Here is a 24,805-nt window from a genome sequence, read left to right as displayed (position 1 = left end):
GGTGTTATGTTATTTGGGTTGAAGACGGACGGGAGGCGATGACTCGGGTTGAAAGTGGAGCCCTTCCCCGCCAATGCCCAAGTGTTGTCAACCCACTATTGGCCAATCAGAAGCTCAGGACTGCAGAGCCGCACCACCCTGGCACATAGAACTGCCCTCCGTTATTTCCTAAAGATATAAATCTAGATGAGAAAAGGGTATATAGGATAAAACCGTGCCTGCCGTCTTTATTCACTTCTATTGCTCTCCCAACCGCCTCAATTTGCATCCTGAAACGACAGAGTACCCGCCAAACAGTTGCTCCCCAGCCGTCGCCAGCTTCTTGCCACTGACGTCGGCAGTGACTCAAAGCTGGAAGCTGCTCCTGAGGAAGGCACGCGCGCATCCTTATTGTCTTGCACACTGCCCTGCCTGATTTTCCTGGCAGATTCTCACCAACAAAATTGCTATCAAGACCGTTGCCTGGGAGCCAATCTCGTCAAATTGAAGCTACTCAAAATCCCGAGGCTGGGGGGTCGAGCAGCGGTGATGCGTTGGCACCTGCCCGTGTACGCCCTACCCCAACCCAACGGCCACGCTGCGAACCACGTTGTCGTGGCCCCACGAAATCTCACAAGACTCGACGTCATCAGCATGATACCCGTCAAAGATACACAAATCTTCCGGCAATCCCGAAATTCCAACCAGTCGCACAAAATCATGTTTTCTGGGGTACACTAGAGCTTGCCGAGGACCGACTTTGCGTTCCCCCATTCTCGATGTTTGATGCCAGCTGATAACAGCGACTTTCGCAATCTGCAAGGAAACAATAGCATGTCCAAGCGGCCATCAAGGTGCCTCCATTCCACTTAGACCCGGCCCAACGGTCACTGGGTCGCTGTTGCTGCAGGTCTAGCCAGGGCAACCCACCAAGAAAGTATCACCACTCCACTTCGCTGTGGAGCTGAAAAACTTCACCCACAGCTACGCTTTTTCTGCATCGACGGAAGCACGGAGTTCCGTGACAAAAGCAGATTTTCTATCTGACACCTCCACAATCCCTTCAAGGATATCTCCCAGCATCAGTGGTTTAGTGGTAAAATCCATCGTTGCCATCGATGGGCCCCGTGTTCGATTCACGGCTGATGCATCTTTTGGCTGTTGCCATTACTTACCATTTTGACTTTTTGCTAAAAAAAGAATGCCGACCTGTTTCCCGTCTATCTCCTTTTCCAAACATTAATGAAAGAATTCTACACCCAGTCAAAGTAGCATCCAAGTCGATACGACGTTCTGCATAGCCTACTAGCCATTTTCTCTAGCTCATCAGGAGACAAGAAGACTTTATTTAGCAAGCAAACATGAATTGACTTTAACATATCCTTGAAGCTCCTAAAATGCTCTCTCTTTTTTCCCCTTCAAGATTCTCCCTTTGGACATCCCTGATACCATGGTTTTGGCCAAAAATAAGAAGCTCAGAATTTGCCAGTCTTGTCTACATCAACGCCAGTCAAAAGCAAAGCCTTCCTCCCATTGTATCACATCACATCCAAACAAGCAACCCCCTCCCCCCAAAACAAACAACCTAAATATCAAACGCAATCTCCAACGCACCCCCGATGAACGCCCCCTCCCCCCCCTTCCAACTTCCCACCCTCTTATCCTCCTTCCTCCCCTCCAACGGCCGAGCCTGCCTTTCCACCTGTCGCGAAACAAACACCTCCGAGCTCTCAGACGTAGCAGATGACCTCCTCGAAGAAGAATCATCACCACCCACGCTCACATCCGTAATAACCGACCCTGCCCGAGTCTGCCGCCGCTCGTACTCGTTCCCGTTCCCACTTCCCATATTATTATTGTTGTTACCCCTGCCAAACAGCCCCGAAAATCTGCTGCTGCCGCTGCCGCTGTCTTGTCTCTGCCGTACAAACTCTGGCTGCATGTTCGTCGTGCTTGTGTTCGTCTCCGAGCTGTTGGTGATGGTTGTGGTGCTGGGTGGATTACGCTTCATGCGGTACTGTAGAGGGAAATTCTTAACTTGTTACAATGATAGGTTGAACTTGAGAGGATAATCCAAGGCCGCATATCTAGAACATAGAAAGAACAATGATTTTATATCTATACTTCCAGCATTGTCAGATTGTTATCTTCTCATCACCAGAGTGATTAACAGCGGACCCCTCTCCAAACGTCATCATTACATACCATGTCTCAGCGCCCTCACTTAAGACGAGGCTCAGAGAGAGAAGCTTACGCATCTTATCTCCAGCAGGCTGTGCAGACAGTTCCCGCAATTATCTAGAAGACCAGGGAGATCAGTGTTCTAGAGATGTTGGAGAGCCCCATCTCATCTTGTAGATCCTCTCGGCGGACGCGCAGTCAACCAAGGCGCTCTCGATAACCAACCACAAGCTCTGAACATGCCAACGTGTCACGCACTGCTTCACCGCCCGCTGTTTCTCACCACCGCAATTGATCAAGATCCTGCATTTCTAGTCCTTCAGTACATCATACAAAACCAAACAATAACCCATTTAGTAGTAGTCCCTCAGTATACGCTACGCATTGATATCCGGAATCCGCGCAAAGGGTATTCCTGTTCTCGCTTTTTTTTTCCGCCCTGCCTTGCCTGCCAGTATCAAATTTCCCTTCCAACACCAACTCCAAAGCTCACAAGTACCCAGACAATGAAATAAAACCAGCCAATCAAGCCTCCAAATGCTTCTTGTTCAGAAACATCTTCTCCATCTCCTTTCGCTTCTCTGACGTGATCTTGCCTGTCTTCTCGAGGTCCTCGTAAAACCACCGCAGATTCTTTTGTTTGATCTCTTCTTCCGTCAAGCCCTTGTTCTCCTCCCGGCTCTGCTGCATCATCTCCTTCCACCCTTCACCAAGATCCTTCTCGAGAGCTTCGGTGCCCTTGTTGAGCTCCGCACACCAATCAAGAATGACCCTCTCCATCAGTTGTGCTCGGGCTTGCTGCTCCTGCTCAATCGATTTCTGCGCGGACGCCTCTTCGCTTGGTGATCGCTTCTTGTTGGCCTCTTGCTCACGGGCAAGAGCCTCGTCCCGCTCCTTGCGTTTACGCGCGCGCTCTGCACGGATCTGTTTGATGTTGGCCAAGTGCTCCACGCTGTGACCCAGGTGGGCATATTCTTGTGAGACGCCATTGTTGGCGCGTTTGAGCGGAGGGGCCGTGAAAAAGAGGACACGACCATTCTCGTCGCGTTGAAACTGCTCACGGACTTCCTTGGGGATGGCCGCGTCGGCGTGCTCAGCGAGAGTATACGCCTCGGGAGCCCTAGGCGGATTGTACACATTGGCTGGTGGGCCGTTGGGGTGCGCGAGAGGTGCGATGCTGGGGGCGGGAGCCATGGGTGGGCGAGAGGGTGTCATGACGGGGGGCGCGGGATGAACTTGGCGGTGGTGCTGGGGGTGATGTTGATGTTGCTCGAAAGCGGGCGCAATGGGTGGTGGAGGGTGTTGCTGATAATGAAGTGGTTGCGGCGGCTGAGCCGGTGGCTGCTGCGGGCCGTACTGTTGTGGGTACCCATGGGGTGGGTAGTGTGGGCTTGGCTGCATTTGCTGTCCCATACCAGGATGGGGCGGCACGTGCATTGGCATCGGCTGCTGGGGCTGGGGTTGGAGATGGAGCGGTGCCGGGTGAGGACTGGGGACCGAGGGCGGTGGCTGTTGTGGCACAAAGTGCTGCATGCGATAGTGAGAAGCCGGCGAGTGGATGGGCGCAGGCGCGACGGCAGCATGGTGCTGATAGGGCGGTGCTCCCACGACACCATGTTCGACCTTCATGGCGACACGAGGAGGTCCGATGGCCAGCGGCACAGGTGCGACCGCTGTGTGCAGCAAGGGATTCGGAGCGGGGGGAGGCGACTCCTTTGGGCTAAATGTCAGCTTATGGTCGGACAGGAACAAGCGGGTTGGTCGTGGTTGTGATTGTGATTGTGGTTGTGGTTGTGGTTGTGGCAGGATGGAGTAGGTAATGAAGGGAAGAGTGGATGAGGTTATGAGAAGACGAGATGAGATAGGCGCCTGATGTGGTGTGTGTGTGTGTGCTTGCTGTGCCTTAGGCAACAAAGGGCAAAATGAAGGAAGGGAGGCAAGTTGTCCAGAGCGACCTGAGGTAAGAGAAGAGTGTGGGGTTGAAAAATTCAGCAAACCGTAAAAGCCGGCTGCAGCGAACAGACACTTGCCTGACAAACACTCAGGGAAGGAAAGAAACAGGGAGCCAGACTTACATTTGGCTCGCGCGGCCGGCGGTGGACGGCTCCAATTAGGGGAGGCGCGTTCATGCTCCTCCAGGTGGGCTTGGGAAGGTCGTCGGTCTCTTTAGCATCAGCTTGCAAGAGGTGCTTGATGGGACTGGGAACCTTTCTCAGCACCCGTGGCTGCTCAAACAGGTCCATTTCATAGTCCCGATCGCGCACCTCGTCTGGCAGACAGCTGGTCCAAGTCTTGATCTTGTTAAACTTGAACTTTTCCTCGTTGTAGCGCGCCTCACACAGATACACAGCCTTGTCCCGAGGCAGCCCACGCGGCCGACCTCTGGGGTACCGCGTGATGAACATGACGAAGCAGCGATCCTCGACATCTTCAATGGGGTGGTCACGGTACTGCCCCGTCTTGACTACCTCGTTCTCATAAAAATGCTTGTCAAAGCGATGAACTGTCTGCTCCGGCCGGTAGTACCAGCACGCATTCACCCACTTTTGACCAGAAGCGTCAGACCAGAGCCGGTAGAGCTGGGCAACGATTGGTTTTTGCAAGTCATTCGCATTACGAATATGGACCCAGTCGCCTTCAACCGAATTGGAGTCAGTATGCATCTATGCGTCTTCCTTCACCCAGCGGTGGCAAGGGGGGCAACTTACCAACTCTCCAGACCTCTCCTTTGTGCTCGATATGTGATAGTGGTAGCTTTCCATCCTCATCACGAAACTCATCGTCAGGCTTGGCCTTCTCTTCTTCAGTAAGAAGACGCGCCTGCTTCAGCAACTCGGTAGCGTCTTCATGAACCTGGCTCCCCTCCTCGTTGAACTGCATAGCGTTGCCAAACATCAACTCTAGATCCTGCAGGACCTGGTCGATGGTGGTGTACTTTTTGCGCTTGTGCTTCTTCTTGATGGTGTCGAGCGCAATGGGGTTTCGAATCGAGGCATAATAGTCGGGCATGTCAGCCTTGTCAGGAAGCCTCTCGAACGACAAAATTCGCAGCTGGCCATCGTCGCTCTTGAACCTCCGCAGTCCCTTCAGAAGCGACTGGGTTCGCGCCTCCAGAGGCGTCAAGACCTTGGGCGGTCTGCCACGCTTTTTGTGAGGATCATCGTCGTTGTCTGCGCCTCTCCTCGCCCGACGCCCACCTCTTCTTGAGCGACGCCGCCTGCCTTCGTCGTCCGAATCGTCATCCTCTTCTTCCTCATCTTCTTCCTCTTCCTCATCATCCTGCTCTTCCTCTTCGTCGTCTTCAGGGGGAGGGGAATCTTCAAACTCTGGCAGTGGTCCAAGGTCCGGCAGCACAGCTTCCTCTGCAGTAATATCACCGTCCTTGACCAGCTCTGCAAGCTTCTCCTTGAACACTTCCAGCAGACGGCCAGCATCGGAAAAGATGGGAGCAGAGGGCCTGTTGTACACCTGCGCATTGTGGCATATGCGCGTCATGTCATGCACGAACTCTTTGAACGAGGTATAGGTTCTTTTGTTAAGCTTGCCCTGCAGCCATGCGGTTAGGTCAGCAAGCCGCCCCTCGTTTTTCTCGTTGGGAGGATGGAGCAGGGTAAGCCACGGCAACTCACTCTTATGGTACTAAAAGCCATTGGCTCTTTGATGACTTCAAAATAGTCTGGGAGGCTGCGCTTGTTGACGAGGCGCTGAAACCCCGAGGCAATCTCGTGGTCTCTGTTTTTTGGTTGCGATCCAATCAGCATCGCGGCGCATCGCATGACAAGTGATATAAGACTTACTCTCCATCAACCTTGATTGTGTAACCACACAAGTATTCGGATGTTTCTCTGATGAGCTGGAGCATATCCTTCTCTTCGTCTGATTCTTCCTGGTCTTCTTGCGCCTGTTCGTCTGGCTCGCCGTCGGCATCAGGCTCCCCATCAGCATCTACGTCGCCATCTGCATCGACATCTGGTTTCGCGTCAATGCTGGCAGCTCCGGCATCAACCATTTCGGTGTCGGCATCGGGGCCTCCCTTGATGCTTGGGCGCGTCGGCGCGTCGGCGTAGGCCATGTCGACGTCTTCTTCCTGGTCGCCCTTGGCTTCTATCGTTTCTCGGACTTCGATGGCGTCCCTGGGAACACTCTCTCGGAGGGAGGATCTGGCGGATTTGCTTGTGCTGGGTGAGAATTGGGAGCTGTTTCCGGAGCTCTTCTTGGCGGGCGAGATATCGCCTCTGCTGGGACGTTCGCGCAAAGTGGGCATCGTACTCGGTACACGAACTTGGAGGAGCAGGGTTTCCAAGACACTGTTTCGATGGGGGTACCTCAACCGGCTGGAGCCACAAGTGCCAGTGACCGTGCCAGTGACCAGTGACCAGTGAGAGGGAGCTCTGTGCCTAGATGTGCCTGTGTGCCAGTGTTGAACCGAGTCAAGTCCCGTCGCGACTTTCTCCACAGCTGAGAGACACCAGCCCAGAAATGTCGCTGTGGCCGGCCTTGCAGCTAGCGCGTTGTTCTTGGTTGGCGCACGGACCCCTGCTCTCTCCCATATCGGATATAAACATATTGCCCACCAAGGTGCCCCTGGCCCGTGACACGCCCGAGGCAGCTGGTAGCTTACGACATTGGGAAGCCCATCCACAAGCTTGTAGGGTTGGATCACGAGAGACTCCAACAGGCGCCGTTGTTAAAAAGTTTGTCTTTCGGTCTTTACTAGTCCCAGCGGCTTCACCTGCTCTCGAAGCTTTTTTTTATCACTTATATCTCTTGCTCTGAGACAGTGCTCACAAGACATCCCAAGTCGATCGCTAACACCCACCTCCCATCCGCATCGATAACAACTGCCGCTGTGACGTCGGCTCACATCTCACGCCCAACCAGACGAGAGCTCCGAATCGGGCATTTTCCTTTGGTATCAGACTCATAGCAAGCTTTTGTTTACCAAGTCAAAAAAAATCGACGGCACAAGACTCATTGCTCCTGATTTGCCCCTGGCTTGCTTGATAGGTGCATCACTCCCCTCGTCTGATATTGTGTCATCTCTTCAAAGAACGCAGATAAGAACCTAGACTAACATGTTCCCCCAGCTCATCTCTTCACCTCGCAAAGGTTCAGACGATCTGCGATAAGAGCCTCACAACTCACTTCTATCTTTGGGGCATTAACTTCAAATCAGATACTGTGGGGCTCTTACTCTCGTGGTACCGGTATATATATTTGACTTGTCTGGCATAATTTCCGTTCTCAACCTTCTCAAGCAACAACCTCCTCAAGAGCTGGCAACTCATACCTTCCTCGGCCTCAACCTATACCACACTCTCACAAGATGATGATTCAAATCGCCCTCCGAGCCCCTAATGGGCAATCTCGAATCCAGGTTGAGGACGAGTCGACCCTCTCCGACCTTGTGGCGCTCATCAAATCAAAGACCGAGCTTGAGAGGTTCAGCCTGAAATACGGCTACCCACTCAAGAACCTGGACATCAGTCTCTCTTCACAAAGCTCAAGTATAAAAGACCTGAAGCTCCGTGGGGAGACAATCGTCGTCGCACCCATCGATACCACACCTGTTCCAGCTCCAGAGCCAGCCAAGCCAGCGAAGCCAGCGTTTGTCCCTAAAGGGATAGAACCCGATGAGACATCCCTCGAGTGGGCCTCCCGAGGCGGTTACATAGGTACGCCTCTTTCTCCCTCCACCTTCCCAACTCTGCTAACGCACCACAGTCCTAAGAGTAATGCCCGACGACAACAGCTGCATGTTCACCGCAGTAGGAGGCGCCCTCTCCATCGACAACCCATCCTCTCGCCTTCGCGCCCAAATCACCGAGTACATCCTCACCCACCCAGAAAAATACACCGCTGCCATCCTGGGCTCGCCCCCACAAAAGTATTGCTCCCACCTCATGGAACAGGACACCTGGGGCGGCGCCATCGAGCTCTCCATCCTCTCCGACATTTACGACATTGAGATTTCCTCCATCGATGTCAAGTCCCTCCGAGTCGACCGCTTTGGCGAAGGCAAAGAGACCCGCATAATCATTCTCTACAGCGGCATCCACTACGATCGCATCGCCTTTGCCCTTGACCTCTCCTACCCTGTGGACTGCGATGTAACAAAATGGGACACGCAAGACGAGGAGGTGCTCACAAAGGCGAGACAGCTCGCTGCGCAACTCCAGAGGATGCACTACTACACTGACACAACCGATTTCGTCATCAAGTGCGAAGTGTGCCAGTGGATCGGCAAGGGGATGAAGGAGGCGGGTGTGCACCAGAAGGAGACGGGGCACAAGGAGTTTGGCGAGATGACGATTCAGTAGATTGTGCCTCTTTCGCATCAAACGACCTACCTAAGGGAGAAGAGGGGGGGTTGTAACAATTTTATATATTTGTACACAAGCACGCATGCATTAGCAAACAGGCTGGGGATGGGAGGAGGAGGGTATTAGCGTCGCTCAAAGAGATTAACCAAGAATTCAATGAAAAGAACCTTGGGTTTAAAATAAATCATGATTTTAATAAATGCTTGTGGTGCATTCTCTGCCTCTCTCTCCCGCCGTGTCTGGAAACCCCGTCCAGTCCACCCATCCATCTCCCAGGAGCGTACTTAAACAAGGGATATTCACTCTACGTATACATATACAAATTCCAAAAAGCACCACACCTATCCGACAAACGCCCCCTACCATTCTCTGATTATCTCATACACAAAATTACCAAACAAACTCTCTCTGTCCGGCTTGTACTTCATAGCATGTATGGTACTCTCAATCAACCCAATCCACCCATACCCCCATCATATCCCTTGTCCCAATTGTCCAGGTATCATTTCATGATCCGTACCCCCTTAATACCTTGACGAAGCCTGTGATTCTTCCTACCCCCCCCATCCCCATCCCCCCCAAAAAAAGGAACTAATCATACAAAATCCAAACCAACCCATCAAAAAGAAACCCCCCCACCAGCACCCCCCCCAGTCCCAAGTAAAACCCCCGCCTCCCTCAACGCCTCAAAAAACCCCCTCCTCTTCCTCCTCATAGGCGACGACAGCTCAGGAGATGATGATGATCCAACAACAAACCGGGGGTAAAGCCTCTAATCCACCCCCGAGCTCATCGCATCCTCATCCTCCCCACCACTCAACGCCTTCACCCTCCTGTTCTTAACCTCGAGAGGATCAACCCCCTCCTCCTCATCATCATCACTCTCCGGGAAAGTCCCCGCCATCCGATCCCTACTCTTCTTCCTCTTCAACCACCAGTCATCCACCCTCTCATTCGCATTATTACCATTACTATTATTAACCGTAAGCGTCGACCACCCCCTCGCCCTTGTCCCCGTCGTCTTCTTTCTCTGCTGCTGCTGAGGACTGATGTCGTCATCACTCCAATCCCACTCCACTTCCAACCTCTCCCCCTTCTCCCCCCACCCAAATATCAACCCCTTCCACTCCCCTGCCAAGATCCTCGCCGCAATCTTCAGCATCAGACTGATGAGGTGAGAGGGAGGTGACATCAGAATCTCGCACGTCTTTTGCACCACCATCATCGGCAGACTGCGCATCTGGCGGTTAGAAGGTGGGGAAGATGTGAGTGTGCTGCGTGGGGTGAAGAGGTCCGCTGCAGGGGGGAGAGGAGACAACGCCCTACGGTCGGGGGATAGCGAAGATGAAGTAGTAGCCCGGCGGATACCCGGACGGCGTTGCTGTTGGGTGGGTGTGGTGATCGTCGTCGAGGAAGGAGATGGCGAGATGGAAATGGTAGGAGTTGGTGTGGTGAACGCTGTGGGGAAGGACTCGTACTCTGGCTCGTCTTCGATGGCTTCTTCTGGGACCGAGTGGATAATGGAAGGAATAGACTGTTGTCTTGGCGCTGGGGCCTTGGACTTTGGGGAGCATTCCAATTCAGAGATGAAGGAGGATAGAGTGGCTTCCTCGCTGTTCTCCGTCCTTCCGGATTCGGAGGTGGAGATACTCCATGACTGTGATGCCTTGGCGGCTGTGGCAAGGTTGTTGCTAGGTGCTGCAACGGGTGTTGTAGGGGTATCAAGGCATGAGTTCTGGAGGCTAGTTCTGAAGGGTAGAGAGCTTCGAGGGGACCCTGGGCTGGACAGGGGTGGGGACAAAGGTAGAGAGTTTGAAGCCCATGAATCCGGACTGCGAAAGGAATCCTGAGAATTTTCTGGTGACTGAAAGCTGGCACTCTTGGGTGATACTTCTCGTGGAATCCTCGTCTTTTTGGGATTTGAAGGGGGCGGCGTGACCACTGTGAGCTGTGGAGGGGTGACAGGCCCCTTTTCTTCAGTCTTCTTAATCTTAAGGGGTGATGGGCGCAACGCATTTCCGCTCGGCTCTCCTACAGGCGAGCCCTCATGAGCCTGGGATTTTGCCTTGTGTTCTCTTGGGTTTTCTCCCAGTGTCGAATCCAAGTATTTGCCTTGTTCACTCAATGACAGGTCGCCAAGGCAAATCGACCCTCGTGGTGGACCCCGATGAATATGCGCAATCTCGACTGGCGTAGATGGTCGCACAGGGAGGCAGGCACTGGATCTCCGCGCTGGTGTCCATGGCTTCAACTTGACAGGAGCGCTTTCTGGAAGGTCAACGGTGAAAGACCTCGCGAAAGGACATGGAGTCTTTTCAAACTGCAGAATCTGGTCAAAGACCTCTCGCAACACTTCGGCTCGTCGCTGGTCCTCGGGATCCTTCACTGGTACTTCAATCCGCCAATACTGGGGGCGTCGTATCTGTAGTACGAACTTGCTGGATTCTTCGTCCACGCACCAGACCTGACTCTTCTTCAAAATGGGTTGTAATGCAGAGCCGCAGCTCAGGAATGCGACTGATCCAGGGGCGCGGTAAATGCGGAAAGGTCCTGTAAACATGAGGAATTAGAGTTCAGTTGCCACGGCAGATGTTGTGTCTCACGTACCGACTGCAATGGTCCGCTCTAACTGTGAGGACCAAGATAGCGAGCCAGGCTCAATGTCGGGACCCGTGCCTTTGGAGCCAATGGCAAGGAACTGGGATCCTGCCGAGAAGGAAACGATTTTCACATTAGGATGGTCGTAAAGAGTATCGACGAGACCGCTGGTGGGTTGCGAAGCGGAGGAGGAAGATGGCCGCGGGGGCGCTACCGCAGGCTGGTGGACTGGTGCCGTAAAGACGCGGCGCGGAGCCATGAAAGATGCTCCCCGTGTTCGCGAGGAGTCCATTGTTCATTCAGTTCAGGTCGTAAATCATGATCGCGTGGGTTGAAGAGCTGCGGGCATGACGCAGAGATAGGAGGCCAACAGGAAGACTGGACTCGGAGATCTCGGCGGCTATGCGGATGCGAAACTGGTGTTATAAAGAGATGTGTTTCGAAATGGGACGATGATTCTGATCTATCGACAGATTTGCCGGGGAGGTTGCTGGTGCTACGTGACAGCACTGTAGAGGGGGGCCGGGCTAGTAATGCTGGACGCTGGATGCGACAAGAAAAGAGCGAGTACAATGGGCAAAGAAGCTGGCAAACGGATGAAGTTGAAGACAGTACCGTCTCTTCCGTCACAATCAGTGGCCAAAAGGGAGCAAAGCTGACGCCGAACGAACCGCTGTGGGCGCAACTGCGAAAAGCTGCCCCACTCCCGTCCTTGTTCTGCCGTGTCGGATTTGATTCCAGCAACGGCCGCGGCAAACGCAGGGCAGGACAGGATGGACAAACGGCGTTGAAAATTCTCGAGAAGCTGGAATTGTCCGGTCTTTCTGACGAGAATTTAGATTTGATTCAACGTCTGATTCAACGTCCAGGATCCCCAGGAGAGCGCCCATAGCCCCTTCAACGGGCCGGGGTTTCCTGTCCATTGCGGCGAACTATGGCACCGTGGGCCGTTGCGACGAGCCCGGCTGCGCGCCGGCATGGTTTTCTCCCGAAGGTCGGCATGCTAACCACATCCAGAATAAGTCCCCACCCTATATCTTCGAACTAGGGCTAAAGTTTTCTAATGTAAAAAAGTCTACAAATGTAGGTAAAAATAGGTCTTTATTATATACATCAGATTTTTTTATAGACGTAAAAACTATAAAAATTTATATATAAATAGTTTTATATATCTTATTGACATTTAACTTATATAAGACTCTAACAAAATTTATTAAAGCTGCTAAAGCTAGCTGTTAAAGCTAACTGTTAGAGTTAGTTGTTAAAACTGTTAAAATTGTTAAAACTGTTAAAATTGTTAAAACTGTTAAAACTGTTAAAGTTATTAAAGGTATGAGAGCTGTTAGAAATGTTAAGTTATATAAAAAATAAATAATAGTAGTAATAGTAGTAGAAAAAATTAGCGTTTGAATCTATAAAATGTAAGTTTGTAGGAAAAAGTATATATTTCTAGTATATTTAGCTTTAATTAATATTAAAAGTCTCTTTTAGGCCCAATCGCCAAGTTTAGTTAGCATGCTGACCTTTAAAAGAAAGCTATGTCAACGCGTAGCCAGGCTCCGTTGCGACGCAGATATTGATTCTGTTTGAGGGGTACTTGACGTAATACCAACGTCGACCTGATCTAAGTGTAGCTCCTTATCAAATATGCACCTGTGCTACCATCCGACCCTCGAGAGCGGGGCCAGGACCCGTCAACCCATTTCCGGCTTAGCCGAGTTTTACTAGCAGTCCACTTGGGACAGTTGACATCATCGGCAGGGGCACATCTCAGATGCCGCCTCGAAGCTTGAAGCTTGAAGCTTAAAAAACATCCATACCTGTATATCAAGCTGCCTCGGGCTCAAGCAACACCATTCACTATACAGCAGAAGAGTCAAAGACAGAAACAGGCAGACATTCACCAAATCCCGCAGCCAAGATGGCTTCAAATAAAAAACCGCTGATAGATCAGCTGGACAAAGACAAGCTCAAACAGAAACTCGATGTCTCCCACTTCGACTTCAACGCCATCCTCCGAGGCGCCCAACTGACCATGGTTGGTGGTATGTTTTCACTCCTATCTACACTTGAGATTTGATTCTGACACCCATCAGCTCACCGCGCGATGCAAAACCCCGGCCTCTTCACTTCTGAGCACTACAAGCAAGCTGCCATCGCCGTCGGAGCCGGAATCGCCATTCGTCTTCTCATCGTCATCCCTCTCGTCCTCCTTCGGATTCTCTTCTGGGTGCTCTCCTTCTTCGTCAACATCCCCTGGGACGAGTCATTCTTCACCTTCATCGAAGAGCATGTCCTTCAATTTCCCCTCTTCTTCATGAGCCTGGTCCGCTACATCACACCTACTCTCGACGACTTGTTCATGGATAGCCTGCAGTGGGTGGATATGACGTATATTCAGAAACATAAGCATGACGAGGACCCGTCCAAGCTGAGGGCTATGTACTACCCCAGCCTGAGATTGTACAAGAAGAGCGATGGGAGCACCAACTCGACGAGCACGGCGGAGAACGTGAGTATGTTTCTGTTTCGGTTCGCGAGACGGGGCGCGATTAGCTTGGGGGTGTTTTTGCTGAGTTACTTGCCGTATGTGGGGCGGTTTGTGCTGCCTGCTGCTAGTTTCTACACGTTTAACAAGGCTGTCGGGCTGGGACCAGCCGGGATTATCTTCGGAACGGGGATTCTGCTGCCTAGGAGGTATCTGGTTATCTTCTTGCAGAGCTACTTTGCTAGTAGAGGCCTGGTCAGAGAGCTGTTGGAGCCCTACTTTGCGAGAATCAAGTTTACCAAGGAGCAGAAGAAACAGTGGTTCCGGAGCCGTGAGGGGCTCTTGTTTGGATTCGGCATTGGATTTTACACGCTGTTGAAGACTCCATTGTTGGGAGTGTTGATTTATGGCATTGCCGAAGCTGTAAGTCTTCTCTCCCTTTGTCCGGCGAAGAAACCACGAGGGTAATGACTAACACCCAACAGAGCACTGCCTATCTCATTACCAAGATCACCGACCCCCCTCCGGCCCCGGCCGAGGCCAAAGAGTTTGCAGCCGGTCAGGTCGAGTGGAAGAACAAGCAAAAGTTCCTAAGCCTGAGCCTCGACAAACTCGATACACTCCACGACAAGCCGCCTGCCTACTCCGAGACAGATCCACACCCAGAGGCAAGACCGATAACTGAGTAATGAGGCGGTATTCGCATCAGTGATTCTGACAGATGTGGATGACTGACGGATCCAAGTTGGAAATGCCATTTCCTATCTCTTTTCTCAAGGCCATTGCTCTCACGTTTTGTTATTGGCCAATGGATGATGCTTGGGACCTCAGCAGTCCGCGTTATCTCCGGCCTCAATTCCTATTTGTATATGGATACCTTTGCAGTAGCCTTCTTATCACGGCCCCTCTTCCCACCTCGTCTGCCGTGGTGGAGCGTGCGGGGGCCGTCCAAGAACACTGCGAATGCTGCAGTAGCTTCCTCCAACGGCGTGGGTCTGGGATGCAAGAGAGTCTCGGCGTTCACTGATAGCCTTCCTGCAGGACGATGATAGTGGCTTTTCTGGATGTCATTACGTCGTTCTCTTTGGTTTACATGACCTGCGAGGTGAAGAGAGGAACACATGGGATGCGGGGTAGCTTCACGAGGGATGCATAAAATTTGTATATATAGAGCTGGGTCCTGTCTTGCATGAGGCGTATGATACTTAATATCCAAACAGTTGATACTTTCCCCTTCCTTTTTCCCGTGTCTTTCTTAACCTCATTAGTAGCCATGGGCAAGTCCGCTATCCGCACCGTTTGCAAGGTTGACTTTGACAAGCCGGCTTCTGAGCAGCCATACCTTCATGTAACTTTCCTCATGGCTCTCCTTCTTCATCTTGGACCTGTTGACTAACACCCAGGAACCCTCCTACAGAACAGGTGGCACCCAGACATCCCTCCAGCCGCCACCATCAAAGATGGCGAGACGGTCAAGATTGAATGCCTGGACTGGACCGGCGGCCAAATCAAGAACGACGACTCCGCGGACGACATCAAGAATGTCGACCTCACCCGTGTTCACTACCTGTCCGGCCCGTTCGCCATTGAAAACGCCGAGCCAGGTGATGCCCTTCTGGTAGAGATCATGGACGTCCAGCCTTTTGAGGACCAGCCATGGGGCTTCACGGGCATTTTTGACAAGTCCAATGGTGTATGTTGCCCTTTCCTCCCGTTCTCTCCCCATCTCATGCTGACAACAAAACGAAAGGGTGGCTTCCTTGACGAGCTCTACCCCTCCGCAGCCAAAGCCATCTGGGACTTTGAAGGCATTTACTGCACCTCCCGCCACATCCCCCACGTCAAGTTCGCCGGCCTCATCCACCCCGGCATCCTCGGCTGTGCTCCCTCCCAAGAAGTCCTCGACACCTGGAACAAGCGCGAAGCCGAGCTCATCGTCGCCAACAAGCTCGACCGAGACGTCGCCCTGCCGTTTGCCTCCCCTTCCCCCTTTTTCTTTCCCTACTAACCCAACACCCAGCCCCCAACCCCTCAATGTCCACGCCGGCTCCGCAGACCCAAATACAAAAGAAAAAGTCGGCCTCCAAGGCGCCCGCACAATCCCCGGCCGCCCCGAGCACGGCGGCAACTGCGACATCAAAAACCTCTCCCGCGGCTCAAAAGTCTACCTCCCCGTCCACGTCCCCGGCGCCAACTTCTCCGTAGGCGACCTCCACTTCTCCCAAGGCGACGGCGAGATCTCCTTTTGCGGCGCCATCGAGATGGCAGGGATAATCACGATCAACTTCTCCGTCATCAAGTCCGGCGTTTCCCAGCTCTCTCTCACATCCCCGATTTACATCCCCGGTCCGGTAGAGCCCCATTTTGGTCCAGGGAGGTACATTTACTTTGAGGTAACCCCCCCCCTTTCCCCCTCCCCATCCCTCTTGCTAACGCCTAGGTACCTAGGGCTTCTCCGTTGACCAACACGGCAAACAACACTACCTCGACGTGGCGGTGGCCTATCGCCAGACCACCCTCCGCTGCATCGAATACCTCCGCCGCTTCGGCTACTCCGACTACCAAATCTACCTCCTCCTCTCCTGCGCCCCCATCCAGGGCCACGTCGCCGGCATCGTCGACATCCCCAACGCCTGCACCACCCTGGGTCTGCCGATGGACATCTTCGACTTTGACATCTCTCCCTCTGCCATCCCCGTCAAAAAGCTAGACATGGGACGCTGCGCCTTTGAGACCGGAAAGACAGAAGGCGAGGTGGTCACCACCGCCGGCAAAAACAGCGAGGTTAGCTTTGGTGGGGGGTTGAATTATAAGGAGTAGAGAGACGAAAGTGGTTCGAGACACAAAGTTTTTAGTATAGTCCAAACTCATGAGGTTTTTTTATTTCCAACTTCTAATATCAATTGATTCTGTGCTATCAAGACGAGTCCCGCCCATGCCGTCATCATCATCATAGGTCTGTCTGTTTTCGCCATCGTTACCAGGAACAGTATGAAACTTGTGTGATTCGCATAATTAGGAATTCTGTCATGATGCCCTCCTTTCTTCCTCCAAAAAAGGCAAATGCCACTCTCTTCCCCTCCCAACACAATGCAACAATACAGGAGAGCGGCTCGTGCTGAGTAATGACAGTATTTTCCGTGCTTCACCATAAAAGATGTACTACCTCCTAAAGTCAACGCTTCCTCTCCCCGCATCCAAACTTGGCCGGACAGATGCACTCGAGCTCCGTCTTCTCCGAGCCCTCTGTTCCGAGGGATCCGAAGGCCGAAGCCCGCTCGATTTGGCAAAGAGATTCAGCACATCTGTCAGCGAGACAACCCCGGACAACCTCCCAGAAACATGTGCCCCAGGCAAGCTGGCAGAAGGCACCGAAGGGAATGACTGTCCTGGCAGCGGCGATTGGGGCGCTGAGGGGGTTTGCGAAGAAACAAGAACAGTTGGTTGTGGGCCAGGGCTTGATGACGACCCAACACCGGTGACTGACGTAGGTGGAGGAGCCGTTGCAGCCGTAACTCCCAGCTGAACCGGCTGGAGCAACGGTGTAGCGGGAGCACTAGGGGAAGGTGAAGCTGTCTCGACAACCCACATCCGGTGAGATCTTGTCGCAACGAGCTTGGCCACTGTGTGCGCAAGTGTGGAGTAAGGATTGACGTAAAAAACCGGGAAAGAATCACGGCCATGTTCGACGCCACGCTCGTTGAGGATAACGCTGATGAAGTGCATGCACGAGCGCTTGAGAAGGGGCAGGTTGTTCGTACTGGTCAAAAGCCTCAGATCTGCTGTTGAAATATTCCCGAGCACGTTGAGGCCTTGATCGACCACTGCAACCGAAGTCAGGCCCTCGTTGTGCATCAACAGAAGGGCATCAGCGAGAGGCCCATCGGCACTAGGATCCCAAGTTAGCCCGATAACCGGAACAGGAACTTAGCAAGTGATGCCACGACGACTTACTTGACAGCAATGATCTGAGTGCTACCAATCTGAAGATCTCGCAGCACGCTCCCGTACAGACGGTCAATAACAGGAAAATTGACCGCTTCCTTCCAGAAGAACTCGAGCAGACGGAGCTGGCTCAGAATTCCAATAACCTCTCCAGCGCTGTTGGTAATCAGTAACCGATGGATGCCGCTTCCGAAAGCCTCCACAGCCGCGTCCAAAGTTGCCTCGGCCGGCAAAGCTACCAGTTCGCTCTTCTTCAGAATAGGCTGGATCTCCCGGAGCGCTACAGGTGTCTGGGCCTGGGCACTCTTCGCGATGTGGTCGTATAGCTCGATCTGCTCCTCCTCAGGTTTCGCAAGCCCGACCACCACCAATAAGTAGGCGTTCAGATCGCTGTAGTCAAACGTGGAGATGGCTCGTTTTGATGTGGGGGTCTCTCGTACAAGGACCGCATTGGTGGGATGGTTTTTGAGGAGTGTCTACCGAGAGGTGAGGGATCAGCATGGAGTAGCTGGGTCGCATTGGAGTAAGTAGCTAAGAAACATACCAGCGTGGCATCCTGAACACTCTCGTCAAGATCGGTCCACTTCACATCATCTGCCACAGCCAATTCCCCGACTGCAATTTCCTGCCAGTTCCTACCGGCATACTGGGGATTGGCGTGTCGGTTGATTGGGGGGTGGTTCATAAGCTCTTGGACGGCTTGTTGGGTGAGAGATGGGTGTCGATGGCTGCGAGGGGAAGGAGGAGGGCGTCTCTGGTCCTCGGCAAAGCTCTGTCTATGAGCAGTAATATGGCCAGATTTGTTGCGCTCAGTCTGGGAAGTCGAGAGAGTTGCGCCCAGTGAGCTGTTGGAGCTGTTGGCAGCGCTCTCTTGAGCACCAGGGATGTCCATGGTGGGTGGTAGCTGATGATAGTTCTCGATAGGATTCGGTTTATGTAAGACTCGACGGTGGGCTCATTTGAGATGCCAAAGTTTGGGATTCAGAGTTGTGTCAGAGCTGTAGGTCAGGTCAGGTCACTGTTGGGTGGTCAATGAGGGGAACAACGAGTGGTTGTTGTCTCTGACTGTCTGTTGAGGTGGTCGCTTTGAACAAGGGTGGCACGGGTGCTATGACGGAGCTCCAGGGCGATGCGGGGTCAGCATCAGAATCATACACAGATCCATGCTGCAGCAGAGGGGAACAACACGGTGACTCCTGGCTGGACAACCTGGATACTTTTCAGAGACAACTGGCGATATTTGGAGGCTGTGCTGGGGCTTCTGTATATTCCGGCATCACCTCCTCTGTTCCAGATATCCTGTTGTGAATGTCAGGCCAGCCCTGGCCTGATGAACCTACAACCCCGCAATATTTCTTATCGGAATCACCTTTCGCTGTTATCACCGCTTGGCCCAACAGCCCAGCTTGACGGTTGTCTTTGACGCCGGCGGTACCATCGACATGTTCACCGGCTCGCTGCAACGGTTGCTGTAGTATCTCCAGAGAGAGTAAACATGTTCAAAGTCTGGGATGCAAAATACAGGCATATCGTCCCGATTGTACCTCATGCAGATCGCACACTCCTCTCTACACTATGTTGGTGATAGATATGCCCCACCCACCAATGACACCACCTAACAGAGCTCCCGATATCATTGTGGGAAATGTTTCCTTTGTGAAGCTGGAGGTGAAAACTAAAAGCAACCGGAGGGCGTTGGTGGTTTGGGCGGCGTGCACTGCAAATGGAAAATCTGACAGCTGGCATCCATGGAATTGGATGTCAGGAACGAGCTGGATGCGTTGTCACCCAACCATAAAGTTCAAGCAAGGGCAGTGAGTGACAAGTGACCAACCTGCCTAGCCGGCCTATAATCTCAGCCCTATCATACTTTAAGCCATGGAAGTGAGATGAATGAAATTTTCAGATTTCTACACACAAGCCACGTCGGGAGAGATGTTTATCTTTCCTGCTGGCCAGGCATCAGTTGTTGAGAGATAGGCGTTCACGCCATTTGCTCGTGTTCACACTCAGACGACCATATTTCAGTTTCGCCTTCATTCAGCCACACCAAAGGTGGTTACCACAACCACACACACGAGCCACACCCGGAACTAAAGCTTGTAAACATTCAAAACCCTCTGTTGCTTGTGCTTTTTTCCCTTGCTTTGCAAACACAAAATTAACCCTCTCTTCACATATTGCATTCGACCGTCATCCTCTCTTGTCAAGACAGATTAGACTACCCTGGGAGATTCTGTCTGAATAGAACTGCGGGACCCGCTGGCACTGCACGAACACCAAATTTCCCCTCCGCCAGCTGTCTCGACTGCCCCTCCCCCACTCCTCAACAGCCCTGACCCAATCAAAAAATTATTGTCCATCGTCGCACTCCCCTCTCCCTCCCACTTCACAGACCAAAACCCCCCTCTCACGACGACTCGCCCAGAGAGTCAACAACATTTACCCACTTAAACAAGCCGCCGCGCTTTTTCACTCCCGACGCGTCTCCCACAGAGCATCTCGCCCTCGACATTCCAGACGACCAGCCTAGCGCCCCCCCTCCTCCCCAGGTAGCGACGATCCCGCCGACGCGTCCTTCCATACCCGGAGCCCAAAGCTCACTCGACGTCTCAGTTTGGTTGTGTCCTGACTAAAACAGACGACGTCCACTTTGGAGCACGACGGCATCGGCAGGCCCCTTGAGCGCCTCTCAGCTCATACAACTTAGATTCAGACAACATCATGTCTTCTGTTCTGCCCGCAGATGTTAGCGCCCAACTGGGCCAGCTACTCCAGCAGCTTCAGTCATCAGACAACATTGTCCGCTCACAAGCCGAGGAGGTTCTGCAGAATCAGTGGACAAGCCAGCGGCCAGAATACCTATTAATGGGCTTGGCCGAGCAGATCAGCAGCTCCCCTGATGTCTCGGTACGTCTCGTCCTCTCTGGTTTGCCTGTGAACCAACGCCATCATGCTGATATCTTGTTTCCTAGGTTCGCACATTTGCAGCTGTCATCTTCCGTCGCATAGCATCCAAAACTCGCAAAACACCAAGCTCCGAAAATGTTGACCTCTTCATCTCCCTGGGAGCCGTGTCTTGCCAGGCCATCCGCAACGAGCTTCTGAAGACATTGCTTGCCGAGACAGATAAGAACGTGCGGAACAAGATCAGTGACGCGGTTGCCGAGATTGCCAGACAGTACTACGATAGCAGTTCGTCTAGACCTGCCTTTCCTCCTGAATTGCGCCACCACTAACGTGCTTGTAGACGATTCCTGGCCAGACCTGCTGCAGGTGCTCTTTCAGCTCAGCCAGGCCCCTGATGCTGGCAAGCGCGAAACCGCCTTCCGAGTGTTCACAACTACCCCCGGCATTATTGAGAGACAGCATGAGGAGCAGGTAGCTGGCGTGTTCGCCCAGGCCTTCAAGGACGAATCAGTTTCAGTATGAAAGTCCTGTTTGGAAAATAGTTGAGGGTTTGTTGTACTGACATGAATAGGTTCGCCTTGCCGCCATGGAGGCCTTCGCTTCCTTCTTCCGCAACCTCAGCAGGAAGAACCAGGCCAAGTACTTTGGTCTCCTTCCCGAAATTCTCAACATTCTGCCACCAATCAAGCAAGCTCAAGATTCCGACGACTTGAGCAAAGGTTTGGTGGCCCTCATCGACCTCGCCGAAAGCTCGCCCAAGATGTTCAAGCCAAACTTCAGCGGACTCGTCCAGTTCTCCATCGCCGTGATCCAAGACAAGGAGCTTAGTGACCTTTGCAGACAGAATGCATTGGAGCTCATGGCTACTTTCGCTGATTACGCCCCATCCATGTGCAGAAAAGATCCCAAGTACACCGAGGATATGATCACTCAGTGCCTCAGTTTGATGACCGACATTGGCGAGGATGACGATGATGCTGCTGATTGGCTTGGGGCCGACGATCTTGAAGACCAGGAAAGTGACAACAACCACGTAGCTGGAGAGCACTGCATGGACCGCTTGGCGAACAAGATGGGAGGCATGGTCGTATTGCAGCCCACCTTTGCCTGGCTCCCACGCATGATGCAGTCCCCTGCTTGGAGGGACAGGCACGCGGCTCTCATGGCCATTTCTGCCATCTCGGAAGGCTGTCGCGACCAGATGATTGGGGAACTCGAGCAGGTTTTGAAGCTCGTTGTTCCGGCCCTGAAGGACCCCCATCCTCGTGTCCGATGGGCCGGGTGCAATGCTCTGGGCCAGATGAGCACTGACTTTGCGCCAAAGATGCAACAGGAATTTTACGATGTTGTTCTGACCGCTATCGTGCCAGTCTTGGACTCGCCCGAGGCTAGAGTCAAGTCGCACGCTGCGGCCGCTTTGGTCAACTTTTGCGAAGAGGCCGAGAAGAGCGTCTTGGAGCCGTACCTGGACGGCCTCCTCACCAAGCTCTATGAGCTCCTCCAGAACGAGAAGCGGTACGTGCAGGAGCAAGCACTCTCGACCATCGCCACTATTGCCGACGCGGCCGAGCAGGCGTTTGCCAGATATTACGATACTCTGATGCCCATGTTGGTTAGCGTATTGCAGCGCGAGAACGACAAGGAGTACCGCCTCCTTCGCGCAAAGGCTATGGAGTGCGCGACTCTCATTGCTCTCGCTGTTGGCCAGCAGCGCTTGGGCAACGACGCCACCATGCTTGTCCAACTTCTCGGATCCATCCAGGACAATGTTACCGAGGCCGATGACCCTCAGGCCCAGTATCTTATGCACTGCTGGGGTAGAATGTGCCGCGTCATGGGCAAAAATTTCCTCCCTTGTCTGCCCAAGGTCATGCCTCCTCTTCTCGAGATGGCCAGCGCCAAGGCTGACATTCAGCTTCTCGACGACGAGGATCAGGTTGAGAAGTTCCAGCAAGAAGAGGGCTGGGAGCTGGTGCCTCTTCGTGGAAAGACGATTGGAATCAGAACTAGCTCGATGGAGGACAAACATATGGCCATTGAGCTCCTGGTTGTTTACGCCCAGGTTCTTGAGGATGAGTTTGCGCCCTATGCCGATCAGATCATGGAGAAGATCGCTCTCCCCGGCCTGGCATTCTTCTTCCATGATCCTGTCAGATATGTTTCTGCCAAGCTCGTGCCACAGCTTCTGAGCTGCGTCCAGAAAGCCTATGGACCCGCCTCGGACCAGCTCAGGCTTTTGTGGGACAAGACCATTGACAAGCTCCTTGAAGTTCTTTCCGCTGAGCCCGCTGTCGATACCTTGGCGGAGATGTATCAGTGCTTTTACGAGTCTGTCGAGGTTATCGGTGGGCCCTGCCTTAGCCCTGAGCGCATGGGCAAGTTTATCGATTCAGTCACTTCTACCCTTGATGACTACAAGGACCGTGTTGCTCAGCGCGAAGAGGAGCACCGCGCTGGTGGTACTGACGATGCCGAGGATGACGCTGAGGAACTCTTGATGGCCATCGAGGACGACCAGACTCTTCTCTCGGATATGAACAAGGCCTTCCACTGCGTCTTCAAGCACCACGGCGAGAGCTTCCTCCCCTACTTTGAGCGTCTCGCCGACACATATCAAGGTTTCCTCAAGTCGGATGACCCAACGCAGCGTCAATGGGGCCTTTGCATTATGGACGACGTCCTTGAGTACTGCGGTGCCCGCAGTGGCAACTATGCTCCTATGATTAGCGAGGCGCTCGTGCGTGGTTGCCAGGACCCCTCGCCGGCTATCCGCCAGGCTGCGGCTTATGGCATCGGTGTGGCTGCTCGTCATGGTGGTGAGCAGTGGGCCACGTTCCTGGCCGGAACACTGCAGTACTTGTTCCAGCTCATGCAGGTCCCTGATGCGCGGAACGAAGACAATGTCTACGCCACCGAGAACGCATGCGCTGCCATTGCGAAGATCCTGCACTACAACGCCTCGGCAGTGCCAAACGCCAACCAAATCATTGATCAGTGGATAAATTACCTCCCCATCTGCAACGACGAGGAAGCAGCGCCATATGGCTATCTCTATCTCGCCGACTTGATTAGCAAGTAAGTTACCGCTTTTCCCATGAGTCATGTGATTCACAAGGTACTCTGGACTAACAGCTTCCTGTAGGCAACATGCTTCCATCGCCGCGCCCGGGCGGGCCGCACAGATTTTCGTCTACGTTGCACAGGCTCTCGAGGGAGAGACGCTGAGCGGGCAGAATGCGGCTCGTGTAGTGGCAGCGACCAAGCTTCTCTTGGAGGGCACCGGCACTGACCCATCACCACTGCTCTCTCAGTTCTCACCCGAGGCTCAGCAAACCATCCGCGCCCATTTCGGTTAGTTCCCAAGCCCGGTAGTGATGGACGCGATACCTCAGTACCTGCGAGTGAAGCTGTCCTTTGGCAAAGACACGCGTGTAAGGGCAGGCCGCGGATAGGAGTTTGGGACCCTGAAGGAGAGGGTCGGATAGTTGGGATTGAGAAAAGGGGCAGGGACGGAGGAGGAAGTTTTTTGGAGTTCACGGGCATGATACCATGTTTGTTCGTCCGATCGGTCATTGGCGTGTACGAGTTACATGTCATATTAGCCAGGTAAAGCTTCCGCTTCGACATGTCTCAGAGCGAATCAACATGAAGCGAACAAAAAAAAACAGTTATATATTCCTAGGTCCCTTTGGGCGTAATCGTATATGCACATGTCTCTCGGCCAACAGGCAGAGTCCCAGCAGAGCAAGTGATGAAGGGTCCTTCTCAGCCCGCAATGCCTTGGCAGGGTCGAACGGCTTTGTATGACTTCACACGTCATCGGGCTCGAAAGCGGACACAATAGGGGTTCGCCAACGCCGGACATGGAAGCTGACACGGGAATTGTGTAGGTCGGATTGCATCCCGGCCGAGAGAAAGCGAGAGAGACAGTTTTGAAGAGTGGCGGCAATGGATCTAGATCAATCGAACTGTCGACATATGGACGGACCATGGGCCGGATGGGTATGGGCGTGTGGCTTGGGATGATGGAGAAATGTGAGATGACAGATTGGGATGGGGATCATTGGGATGGCATTTGCCACAGCGGCATGGCATTGTCTGCTGCGGCGCGGGGAGCCGGAGACTGAGCATGGGGACCTATGACCTATGGGCGACTGGCATTGCATATGTCGGGGAATGGGATGATGGATGGAAATGCTGAGCATCTTCCATCAGCAACTCTGAAAAGCGCATCCATTGTTTCATTCAGCCAATGAAGCCCTTGAGACGGACGGGCTACACAAGAGTGGGGTGTCTCTCCGGCAGGCTTACGTAAGGGGGTTTGAGTGGCGTGTTCTCCAGTTATCCCCTCTCTCTGGGCAGCATCTGAATGGTCTGATTG

The 24,805-nt window shown here is 53.1% G+C and overlaps 7 protein-coding genes across 7 annotated transcripts, besides 1 other annotated feature; 4 read left to right on the top strand and 3 right to left on the bottom strand.

The window, feature by feature from the left end:
* The first annotated feature begins 1,058 nt into the window (after nt 1-1,058).
* Nucleotides 1,059-1,129, top strand: a tRNA (tRNA-Gly).
* Nucleotides 1,130-2,685: 1,556 nt separating this feature from the next.
* On the bottom strand, nt 2,686-6,424 carry PODANS_5_6200 (uncharacterized protein; the record flags this gene model as incomplete). Its single annotated transcript, XM_001929759.1, has 5 exons — nt 2,686-3,873; nt 4,236-4,795; nt 4,869-5,706; nt 5,790-5,892; nt 5,958-6,424. The coding sequence occupies 5 exons, from the start codon at nt 6,422-6,424 to the stop codon at nt 2,686-2,688; spliced, it is 3,156 nt and encodes a 1,051-aa protein (XP_001929794.1).
* Nucleotides 6,425-7,486: 1,062 nt separating this feature from the next.
* Nucleotides 7,487-8,480, top strand: PODANS_5_6190 (uncharacterized protein; the record flags this gene model as incomplete). The annotated part of the gene is made up of 2 exons (XM_001929758.1): nt 7,487-7,835; nt 7,885-8,480. 2 exons carry the CDS (start codon nt 7,487-7,489, stop codon nt 8,478-8,480), a joined length of 945 nt encoding a protein of 314 aa, XP_001929793.1.
* Nucleotides 8,481-9,255: 775 nt separating this feature from the next.
* On the bottom strand, nt 9,256-11,373 carry PODANS_5_6180 (uncharacterized protein; the record flags this gene model as incomplete). Its single annotated transcript, XM_001929757.1, has 2 exons — nt 9,256-11,033; nt 11,091-11,373. 2 exons carry the CDS (start codon nt 11,371-11,373, stop codon nt 9,256-9,258), a joined length of 2,061 nt encoding a protein of 686 aa, XP_001929792.1.
* A 1,629-nt stretch (nt 11,374-13,002) lies between these two features.
* Nucleotides 13,003-14,258, top strand: PODANS_5_6170 (uncharacterized protein; the record flags this gene model as incomplete). Its single annotated transcript, XM_001929756.1, has 3 exons — nt 13,003-13,126; nt 13,178-13,992; nt 14,055-14,258. The coding sequence occupies 3 exons, from the start codon at nt 13,003-13,005 to the stop codon at nt 14,256-14,258; spliced, it is 1,143 nt and encodes a 380-aa protein (XP_001929791.1).
* A 584-nt stretch (nt 14,259-14,842) lies between these two features.
* On the top strand, nt 14,843-16,389 carry PODANS_5_6160 (uncharacterized protein; the record flags this gene model as incomplete). Its single annotated transcript, XM_001929755.1, has 5 exons — nt 14,843-14,917; nt 14,987-15,262; nt 15,320-15,540; nt 15,590-15,962; nt 16,018-16,389. The coding sequence occupies 5 exons, from the start codon at nt 14,843-14,845 to the stop codon at nt 16,387-16,389; spliced, it is 1,317 nt and encodes a 438-aa protein (XP_001929790.1).
* A 342-nt stretch (nt 16,390-16,731) lies between these two features.
* On the bottom strand, nt 16,732-18,406 carry PODANS_5_6150 (uncharacterized protein; the record flags this gene model as incomplete). The annotated part of the gene is made up of 3 exons (XM_001929754.1): nt 16,732-17,458; nt 17,524-17,990; nt 18,059-18,406. The coding sequence occupies 3 exons, from the start codon at nt 18,404-18,406 to the stop codon at nt 16,732-16,734; spliced, it is 1,542 nt and encodes a 513-aa protein (XP_001929789.1).
* Nucleotides 18,407-20,238: 1,832 nt separating this feature from the next.
* PODANS_5_6140 (uncharacterized protein) lies at nt 20,239-23,780 on the top strand (the record flags this gene model as incomplete). The annotated part of the gene is made up of 5 exons (XM_001929753.1): nt 20,239-20,424; nt 20,490-20,709; nt 20,765-20,940; nt 20,996-23,499; nt 23,567-23,780. The coding sequence occupies 5 exons, from the start codon at nt 20,239-20,241 to the stop codon at nt 23,778-23,780; spliced, it is 3,300 nt and encodes a 1,099-aa protein (XP_001929788.1).
* Nucleotides 23,781-24,805: the final 1,025 nt, after the last annotated feature.

The sequence above is a fragment of the Podospora anserina genome, chromosome 5, assembly GCF_000226545.1.
Source record: "Podospora anserina S mat+ genomic DNA chromosome 5, supercontig 6".
In the NCBI taxonomy this organism is placed as follows: Eukaryota; Fungi; Ascomycota; class Sordariomycetes; order Sordariales; family Podosporaceae; genus Podospora; species Podospora anserina.
The sequence above is the reverse complement of the archived record's forward strand: the minus strand, read 5'-3'. Positions and strand labels throughout refer to the sequence as shown.